At 42.7% G+C, this 10,838-nt stretch overlaps 1 protein-coding gene across 2 annotated transcripts; it reads right to left on the minus strand.

The window, feature by feature from the left end:
• Positions 1-2,070: 2,070 nt before the first annotated feature.
• Positions 2,071-7,339, minus strand: vsx2 (visual system homeobox 2). 2 transcript variants are annotated; one of them, XM_068721769.1, is made up of 5 exons: positions 6,916-7,339; positions 6,480-6,564; positions 5,917-6,040; positions 3,385-3,565; positions 2,071-2,952 (listed from the first exon to the last, which is right to left on the minus strand). In XM_068721769.1, exons 1-5 carry the CDS (start codon positions 7,337-7,339, stop codon positions 2,636-2,638), a joined length of 1,131 nt encoding a protein of 376 aa, XP_068577870.1. In that variant the 3' UTR covers positions 2,071-2,635. The 2 variants fall into 2 exon arrangements, with proteins under 2 accessions (XP_068577870.1, XP_068577869.1); XM_068721768.1 differs by having other exon boundaries at positions 2,071-3,015.
• Positions 7,340-10,838: the final 3,499 nt, after the last annotated feature.

Raw genomic sequence — 10,838 nt, forward strand, 5'->3', positions numbered from 1 at the left:
CATGTGTCCACACTGCCTATGAGTATTTTAAATAAGTAGATTACGCGTTCAATCCATATAGACACTTTGGAGCACAAAACGGGTGCATAAATAATGGAGGACATAATATAAGAAAGGTCGAGCTCTAACAACTCCGTGAATAGTTCTGAAATGGCGCGTGGGTGTACTGATCAGTCTGTGCAGCAGAGGGCAGAACAACACCACGTTCAGTTTAACTACATCTTGCGTCTGATCTCAACTCGGCAGCATCTGGAGATCAGAGTCTTCTCAAAAATGATCAGCATGCACTTAATCTCACCAATGAAATCACATTCCTCATCACCCCATCAAAAAGAAATTGAATGTTAATGTTGCATTAGTCGAAATCTTTCCATAAACCTCCCTCTGATCTCACTTTACATGGATTGAAATGATCTTCTGATTTATCTTCAACAAGCAGACTGTCCATCATAAGGGATACTGTGAATTACCTCCTCATATCCAATGTAAACAGCTTGATCTTCAGCAAATCTGATTTATCATAACCTTCTATTCCACTCTCGGGGGATTAAATAGCTTTGCACTTAGAGGAATAATCCTCGCTCTATATGTCTTGGCCTCAATAAATGAATTGGGTTGAGGGCCTGTGGAGGTGAGGGCTCAGTCTACTGCAAACCACTCCTGTCGCTCGGGCTCAAATGGCTACTGGGTTTAATGAGAACTCCACCTTAAAAGAGGATGCGCAAAATCGTATTTCTCTTCTCTATCTCCAACATTTGGCGACTTAGAAAATGGAAATTACCCATGTTGTTAAACTGCAGAGTGGTGAAAGAAGCAGGCAATACAATTAGCCTTTAACCAGAGATGGCAGGATCAAGACTATGTGAAGATACCGACTCTCTGTCGGCTCGGGGAGAATGTGTCTGGAGTGTATCTGTCTTTTCAGGTTTGAATGTAAAAACAAAACTTCTCTAACGTTGTGGCATGAGCTCTCCGTCGGAAACCCACCCTTTGAATCTCAAGCATGCCTCTCTCTATATATATATACCGTCTTTTTAAATACTATTCTACCTTGACCATGAAGGCTCATGCACACCTTCAACTGACTTGCAGACAGTGCATAGGAGGAAATGTGTCCATAGGAAGGAGAAATGAGAATTCCTGCTCGCTGTCCTTTTACTTGGAATGAACTTTATTCATTGCGAGCAGGCCCCAGGTTCATCCCATCAACATTCCTCATCACTCTGACACACTCCAGTCCATTTCCTAGCCATCATCAGTTATTGTGTGTATACTTATCTCTGTCAACAACCTAATTAGCAACCTTTTTCCCCATCGGCTGACATTATGGTTCCACTCTGAGGGCCATTCAGTGCTGAGACATGCAGCAGCATACTGATAACAGTCGTCCCTTGCCCTTTGGAAATTGCACTCTGTTTAATTGGAGTGGAACTCAATTGTTCAACTCATTAGGAAGCCCCATTAGCTAACTGAGGACGACGTTTAAAATGTGATATGGATTACAGCTAATGCAGACACATAGGCGTGTCGTAAAGCTGAGATGAAGCGGCGTGATGTATAGCTTTATTTGGAAAATGAAGATCGCCGACAAGTAAAGCTGTTAGACTTTTGTGTTCGGATAAGAGGATGGAAACAGCTTGCGAGTCGGCTGCTAATAGCATATTAAAGTGATTTGAAATCGGGCTGAGGTCATCCTGCTCGGAGGGGTTTGCGTTCCCTCTCTCTGCTGCCCCAAAAGCACCGGTCCCTTAGTTTAATCTGAAAGTGAAGGCTCTCAACTGCGACGGATTACAGGGGCTAATCCAAGCGTGCAGCCGCATAGACCGCGTCCTAATGAGCCCAGCCAGCAGAGCGTCGAGCGACAACAAGTGGCGTCTCCGACAACCAGGGCAACTTTGTGTTTCAGCAATGCCTTCACAAGCTGACCACTTGTTTGAAAAAGGAAAAGCAGAACAAATAGACACCAAAAAAAAAGCCACATTTAATAAAAGGTTATTTCTATTTTATGACTTTGTATTTTGAGTTATACATATTTTGAGATGAAAACACAAACAATTTGTAGGACTACAAGTAAACATATGTTCAAATTGTGCGTCGGTGAGCGAGATTAATATATCAAGTATATACAGTGCGAAATAGGACAACAATTACTTTCTGTCGGTGGGATGGTTTTTATCTGAAATGTCACCATTCAGTAATTGTGCAAGCAACATTGAAACGAATGCCAAGGATGAAATGCACTTGACTGCTCATGGGTCGTCGGTAGTCCTGATTAATATGATATAACTGTTTAATTTTACTCATCTGACTCTCTATATAACCGTGGGATCTATATACACACCAGTATTAACACTTTACTCCCCACTCAGTCAAATCTTCTCTACTACGCATAAGCAACAACAAACTGTAGATTTTGGAATTAAATCAGGAAAAAAAAAAAAAAAAAAGTGCATTTTGCATTCCTCTGTGCAGCAGTGGCCAGATGAGTTGTCTTCTTAAAGAAGTCCAGACGCGGGCCAGTTCTAGAGAAGTCAATGAGGGATGAACACCTGCAGGACAGCGAGTTAATGTTGGGGGAAGCGCAGCCCACTGCATTCACTCGCGACGGTATCAGTCCACAGGAACGTGACGGCCTCTAGGGACTTTTCTCCTCCTCTGCGGGACTCGGGGGATCGGCGGCTTTCTCCTCGGCCGCCTGTCTCTCCTGTTTGCCCTCCAGCAGTCTGTCTTGAGAAACCGTCCCCAGCACTTTGGCACTGTGCTCCTGTGCCTTGGCCCTGAGTGCGGCAATGCTGTTCTCTCTCAGTTCCTCTTTAGAAATGGTGGACTTGCCCTCTGACCTCTTCTCCTCGGCTTCGGCCTCTTCCGCCCTCTGAGAGCTCGGCTGCTGGGGCGCGTCGCACTGTCCTGTTGCCGGGGGGGCCGCTGTCTCCGTGGACTTTTTGTGCATCCCTGCAAAGAGTTGCGGGTATTCAGATTTAGAATAGCGTCTGTTGATTGGTAAGCCATCTTGGACTGAAAATAGCAAGCAAAAAAATAGTTCCGGTTTAGAATTTAATGTTTAAAATAAATGGATGATGGGCAAGGCGTGACCAGCGTCAAGGATGAACATGTTTCATGTAATGCAGAGTCCATGCCACTGTTCTCTGTGTTTAAGAAGTGTCGCTGCTTTACAATTAGAGCATCCGCCATGAGTCCCTGCTGCACACTGTCACTCCACCGCCGTTAAGATTACGCGTGAATACATTTCACATAGAAAGGCTGTACTGCTGCTGTTTAATAATGAGGTGCATACACTCTCCACATAGAACAACCATGAACTGTTGACACAATGGGACAATGATGCTGAATGGGGGGGGGGGGGGGGGGGGACAGCAGCCTCACCGAGCAGCCAGGGGGCGCAGGACTCCATGATGCCGTCCTTGGCAGACTTGAGGATGGACTCTGGCAGGGGGATGGAGTGCCTCACCATGGCTCCATACAGCCCGTACTCAGCCATCACAGTGCTGCGGCCCCAGCACTTCTCCCTCTTCCTCCACTTGGCTCTGCGGTTCTGAAACCACACCTGTAAACAGGAAAGACATGAACAACCCGTTTATTAGTCACCGGCGCCTCCACCTCCACCTCCAGATGAGACAAACAACTCCTATGTGTTGGATTATAAGGATTAGGCCTACAACTAATAGTTTTAGGCCTAATGCCTGGTACCGCTTTCTAATAAGGCAGCTTAAAGAGGTTTTGGCTTTTATCAATAATTAACACATGATTTACTACTCATGTAATGTAATGTCAGTTATAAGACTGTAGATTCTGGGTTGTTAGGTTGGGTCCATGTGGCAGCTGTTTATCCTTTCTGTTTGGATGTTGGTCCATATCCTCTGCCGCCATTTTAGAACTGCAAACATGAGGGCTTATTAGGAAGCAACCCAGCTTTATTAGCCTCAGTATTTATTAATGCATTCCACACATGTATAACTGCATTCTTGTAACAGCTTCTAGCTGACCTGCAGAGCTATGGCGCATTGTGTATGAACCATTACTGAAGCCGTTCCTAACGTTGTGCTATTGTTTGTGCATGAAAAGTGCATTTCAAACATTGACCCATTTGGGAATCTCTAGTGTGATCCGTAGTAACTTGAGATAACAAGTGCACCGTTTGGATTGAGTCCATTGATTTCCCATAAGCTGCTGGCTACAGGTGTGAAGGATCTGTGCCTCCTGTCACAGCTGATCTGCAGCTACCTGTGGCCGCGTTATAGATGGTTTGACACAGCGTGACACTTCACTTGGCCACCGCCAACAACTGCTTAAGGCTCTGCAGGCTATCTGTCAGCTCAGAGAGAGCGAGGCCAAATTGATAGCATAGCACAACACAGGATTGTTAAACACTTAGGCACCTCTGATGGCTCTGTGCAGAGAGGAAGGAGGAGGGGGGGGTATTAAATGGAAAAACGATCAAACCGTTTTCATGCTTTTTTTTCTCCTTCTTCTCCTGATAATTCTGATGATAACCCTTATTTCATACAAGATACTTTTTTTTCTCTTTTTTTTTTTATATGAGAAATTGCTTCTCTGTCCCTCAAAAGAAGCGCGCGTGGAGGCTGTGAGGAGGAGTGACCCAGGGGCACGCCGAGGCTGATTGAAAAATAAGTTAATTTCAGGCCCAATCGATGGCGGGCAGGCGGGCAAATATCACGGGAAATTAAACTACCGGGACTCGGGGGAGCAGCGCTATTGACCCGTGCTAATAAATTCAATGTAGTTATTTCATTTGAACTCCCTGCGTACCTCCAGCAGCCAGCCAGCCTCCCGAGCTCGTCTGATTTAACTAATTACACTCAATGAGAAATTGGGTGTTAATGTTATTTAGGATAGGAGCAGGCCTGGGCTTATTTATTTATTTCCTTCTTTTTTTTATTATTTATTTGCGGCTGTACTGTTGCAGCCCGTAATGAGAACGAGATTAAAAGGCGCCCCCGGCAGATGGATGGTCCAGGTCACACTGCAATCTTCTTCCGCCTTGATAGCTTGATTAGGTCGTTAGCGGCTCCTTCTCCGAGAACAAATTGTTTCACATCCAACTGCGCCCGATGAGAGATTATCTGTCCTGGCGAGGGGCGCTGGAGGAGAGCGCTCTTTGTTCAGACAGGAGGGGAGCTTCGCTGATCGATTTGCGGGGACTCACTTCGCCCATCTCCCCCTTTAAACGTCAGAGCAGCCGGCGGCACGTGCTCAAAATATTACAGGAGGTGAACAATTACAGGTGAACATTCATAAGGCCGACAATAATGTTTGCCTTATAGCATTCACACACACACCAAATATAAAATAATGAGATATGTTTTAAAGACACTTATTATTATTATTATTATTATTATTACAAGAGTGGTCTATGACAATATCCAGTCTGTACAATGATGATTATTAATAGGCTGAGATGCTTTGACTGAATACGTGTCTTTATGTTGCTTTCATTAGCCAAGCATTTAATATATATTTGGCACAGAGCATATCAAAGGAGAATATAGATAAACGTGTTTTAAAGAAAATATTTGACGGACCTATTTGAGTATTTTGCTTGTACTAGATGACATAGCCAAAAAGAAAATAATAATCTTTTAGATTTAGCATTTTTATTGGAATGAAGGTGTCTAAAAGTATAAGCTTAGTGCCTCATAACATCTTGATGTAGGATATATAATTCAAATATTTAAAATACAGCTTAATTTATAAGAGTTAAAGTGATAAAATGAAAATGAATTGAAACACAAAAACTGTGTATGTTACAGAAGAAAATGATGGTCCCCGGTCTAACATCTACAAGCACAAACTTTCGATTGAATGATGCTGAATTATTATTGTTATTATTATTATTATTATTATTCTTATTATCAGAGTGGCTGGCGAGAGTATTACCTGTATCCTGTCTTCAGGTAGCTCTGTTTTCATGGCCAACATCTCCCGGGCATAAACATCAGGGTAGTGCGCTTCATTAAAGGCCTTTTCCAGCTCCTCCAGCTGATATGAGGTGAATATGGTCCTGTGGAAACGGGTTATGATTTGAACTATGTGGACATATTGGACATAATATATTGTGTCCTGCAGGAATCAAGCCAGTCTGATTTCAATAAAGACGTAAATAATTAAAAAAAAAAAAACAGAAAAAAGGAAAGGCAACATTGAACACATTTATATAAATAAGAGTTGATTTCTATAAACAAAGACTTTTAGCATCCGTGTGCATGGGTGTAAGAAATGTAGCAAACCAAACAGAGCATGCGTTGAACGTCAGGAAACACAAATCTGCGTTTAATTTATAGTAAAATCTGTGATTTGACTAGTTCATTATCTGATTATTTGATCATTGCACATATGTGGCCTGCATGATTAGGCTACTCGTTACTTTAAAAATACAGTCGTGACTTTCTGGGAATTTGTCCTTTCTAAACAGAATAACAAAATCAAAAACCAACACTAACCGGTGACGTCTTTTCTTCCGTTTCTTGCTTTGACTTACTGATGACTTTGAGAGTTTTCTTTCATTTGAAGACAAATCATCAGAGTCTGGATTTGAAACAGAAAACAAACATTAGAGTTAAATAACATTTTTTAACCTAAAAATATATATTTTTTATTTTTATTTTCAGAATAAATGTGATAAATAGCAGTGGACACTGAAACAACACTGCTATTTTATCAAGCCATTTCATATCAGTTATTTTATATAATGCCACATAATATAATAATAACAATAGCATCAACAATAACAACAGCAATAATAAGAATAATAATAAAACAATGTGAAAAAATGGCAATACACGCACAGAAGCAGGTTGGAAATATGAAAAAAAAAGGCATATCATTGAGATCAGTATGTATCAGTATAAATGAATGAATAGACTGAGATCACATCACCTGAGCTGGCAGACTGACTGGTGTCCAGCGGCCCTACGGACCTGCCGTGAGGCTGCAGGTGAACATCGTGCGCGTTCGACAGCACCGTCTCCAAAAACGCTGGTTGTCTGTAAAACGACGGAATTCTACCAGGGTCGATTAATCCCATGCCGACACCCACACCCATGCCGACGGGGCCCAGCAAGGACCTAGCGGCGAGCAGGTGCGCCCCGACCGGCAGCGAGCTCAGCGGGCTCCTCGGGGCCGCGGACGGCTCCTTATTCAGCCCCAGTATCTCCTGGATGCCAAAGCCGGTGCACCTGGGCGGCGGATGGGTCGCGCTGCTCTTCGGCTGGTGGCCGATACTCCCTCCATTCGCACCCAGAGAGCTTTTCTCCGATAAATGTAAACTTTCCGACAGCACGGCGCCTTGTTTCCCCGTCATGGTGTCTTCGGATGCTACTTGAAAGGCCTATTTCTTATTATACCGTCTTACAGGATGGTCCCCAGTGCATGATCGTCTGTATAACACACAAGTGTCCTTTAGAAAAATGCTCCTTTTATCCAACAGGTCCATCCCAACAAGAGGCAGGACCCAGCAGCCAATCAGCTGCAAGGATTCCGGATTCCTGTGGATCAAGGATGCATTATACGCCCTCTCGGATACATATCTGCATTTCCTCAGGACTATGTGGATACACGAGGAAAGGATTTAGGCTACAGAGAGAAAGGATGCAACAAAATGACTCTTCAGGGCTGCAGGGAGAGCGGCGAAATGAGAACGAGAACCAGCGTCAGGAGCCTGGAATCGACTGAAAGTGACAAAGATAGGGACCTATAGTTTTATCATACACTACATTTATAGTAACACACACCAAATATTGTTTAAGCTATTATAAACTCATTATTATTATATATATATATACATCATTGCTTATATCAGTTTTCTTATAGTCAGGCCTAATTAAATCGTCTATTTCACACCTCTTACTTACCTTTGAAATGCTGCAAAATTACCTCAACATCCTAGAATAAATCAGTATGTATTAGCTTTTGCTGAATTGTTTACACACACACACACACACACACACACACACACACACACACACACACACACACACACACACACACACACACACAGAGCTATGATCTCTCTGTACAACCACTGGCTCACATGAATGGATAATTGATCTCCAGATGCTATGGGAAACTCATCACACGCAAATCAAAGGCCCTCCCCAAAAAAAAAAAAAAAAAACGACAGCTGGACGATATGGACCCACTCTGCGCTGCGCGGTCCTGCACTGCGTTAATCCCACAGCAGCAGCAGCAGCAGCAGCAGCAGCAGCAGCAGCAGCAGCAGCAGCAGCAGCAGCAGCAGCAGCAGCAGCACAGACTACAGAGCAGATTAAATCACAGCAACATTTCCCCGGAGGAGAGGGAGAATTATACAGAATATGGGACACAAATGGAAGACTATTAAATAATTCCCTGACCTGTTAATAATTATTAACTTATGCATCATTACAATACAAAAAAATAAAAGAAAACTAATTTGAACGATACACTGAATAATCGGGTCATATAGGCTTAAAACATAATGTTGGCATCATGGCAGAATATTGATGAAATATGAAGGCAAAACTATTTAAACAATTACGATTTTTTTTTTTGTATTTGCATTTTTAGTTGATGCCAGTCTTTGCATGAAGGCCTTATTGCATTTGGTTGATTTGTGACTTAATTGCAGAACATATAGAAAACATATGCGTACTGTGGGTCATGATTATTTTAATAACTGTATTTATTATTATAATAATAATAAAGATGCAGACCACGTTCATCCTCATTCTTGGTGTTCCAGTGTCAATCAGATAATGAGAGTTAAAAGAGAGAATATTCTCATTATCATGGAGCTAATTTAAAATGTCTGTGCCAAAACTTAAACTCATGAATATATGATGCTTTTATATTTCATGCTTATGGTATAATTTTACATTAGCATGAATTGTGTTGTAAATCATTTAGAACAAAAATAAGGATTGGCTAATTTTGTTAGATTTACTTTGCACATGGCTTGTTATTAAAGTAATAATACAATACTGTTGCAATAAAATCTCAAGTCAATGTTCGTTACAATGTAAAACAAGAACAATCTGGGGAACCTGTTAAATATTAACAACCATTCAGTCCGACTATAACATATTTTGTATTTTATTATTTTTAATTTTACCTTCACTGTGTGATTACGTATTTATTATACTCGTTTTTCCACTTATGTCTCTTGTTTGTTCGTTTCAACTCTGCTGCTCTGCAAATGTCCCCGCTGTGGGACTAATGAAGGATTATCTTATTTTATCTTAATGTAACCTAAAAATACACAAATTGTGACTTACACAGCCTCAACAGATCTGCCCTGCAACGTCATTTTTTGTTGTTGTTGCATATCAAACAGTGTGAAATGTGCTGCTTATTAAGAAAGGAGAACAATATTGCTGCTGCAATTAGTGGCTGGCCAGTTGAAACTAATTAGGGCCTATTTAGTGGAAATTGTAATGAAGAAATCAATGTTATTAGGATATGCTAATGAGACATCAGCCTGTTGGGATCAAGTCATTTATTAACACGGAAGGGTGTGAGTCAGGATGACCCGTCTATTACAAGTTACTGCCCCCCCCCCCCCCTCTCCCTCTACCGTCGCTCCTGCTGCAATCTATACAGGCCCGGTTGGTCTGTTGAGAGTGCAACACGTCTCCTCTCTGTATGGCTTTTAATAATCCATCTCCGATATGAAAATGGCTGCGTGCTGATTTACATGCAGCAGAGAGGCTGCCTAATAAGGCTCTAGATTAAGGGAAGATCTAGTTCAGTCATTCGCGTATAGATTGGGTTGCCCATCAAAGACCTGCAGGATCTGACGGCTGCAGATTAAAAAGCAAACAGCTGTTGGACATTTTTTGTTTATCTGCCCCCACCCCTCCTCCACCCCTCCCTCCTTCCACCCTCCATCCTTTCTCTGCTCCCTTCACTCCTGTTTCTGCATGTGTCACTTCTGGGCGTATCGTGCACAGTTAGAGACAAAGTGTTCTCGGACCTTTCAGAGATGATGTTACCGGCCCCGGTATGAGTAAGCAATGATAAACGTATGCAGCCTGTAACCTTCACGCGGGTGTTCCTCTGCAGCAGGTCAGACACCGATAAGCAGCTGCAGGCAAAAAGCCGCCCACTCTAATGAATATCATATCCTGCTGATGTGACTGCTAAAGCTAAAAATGCATTTTGTGAGAATGAATAAGAGGACAACTTTTTTTTTTCCAGGAAGGTCACAGCAGCACCGGGAATACAACTGAATGCATTAACTCGTCCGCGCAGCAGATGGATTTTTGCACATAAATATGAAGAAACATTTCTCAAGATGTCTTATCCCATATATGAACTTCTACTTATGCAACACCAGCAATGTGTTGTTTTTTTATTGGGTTTCAAAGTGATGTAAAACTCATGCTTTCTAAGACTAACAGTAAATGTCTCCCCTCAGACGGGATAGAACCCTCTGCGGCAGGACACCGGTGTGATTCGGTCTCTGTGGTGCTGAATCAAGCCGCGTCCTCGGTGCTGGAACAGGGTGCAGGACAACTTGATGACAGCACCCATGTAGAGCCGAGTCAGGGGGGGAAAAACAACTACAGCAGTCAGAGCCTCGGCTTTCCCAAAGCACTGGATGATGTGAGGCCACGCCCCCACCTCCCTCCCTCTCCCCCCTCCAGCACAGACAGAGTTTGCAAGCCCCGCAGCTTTCTCATGGCTCCTCCACAATGGCATGTTTGGTAGCTGCCCGTCGGCATTGCTTAATTAGGCGAGGAGTTGATTAATTTGCACTAATTGACAGCTAATTTAAGGACTCGGGGCACATCGGATTGACGTTTGTCGGGGCACAGAGGCTA

The sequence above is a fragment of the Cebidichthys violaceus genome, unplaced genomic scaffold (genome assembly GCF_023349555.1).
Source record: "Cebidichthys violaceus isolate CVI_PGR_0920_01 unplaced genomic scaffold, fCebVio1.0.p SCAF_28, whole genome shotgun sequence".
NCBI classification, from domain to species: Eukaryota; Metazoa; Chordata; class Actinopteri; order Perciformes; family Stichaeidae; genus Cebidichthys; species Cebidichthys violaceus.

Bases quoted from the DNA above. Each gene is read 5' to 3' on its own strand.
- vsx2 (XM_068721768.1), bottom strand. From the start codon at position 7,339: ATGACGGGGAAACAAGGCGCCGTGCTGTCGGAAAGTTTACATTTATCG. The intron at 3,566-5,916 runs GTAATACTCTCG...TCCTGTTTACAG, and splicing joins TACCTGAAGACAGGATACAG to GTGTGGTTTCAGAACCGCAG. The intron at 3,016-3,384 runs GTGAGGCTGCTG...TGCTATTTTCAG, and splicing joins CTGCGCCCCCTGGCTGCTCG to TCCAAGATGGCTTACCAATC.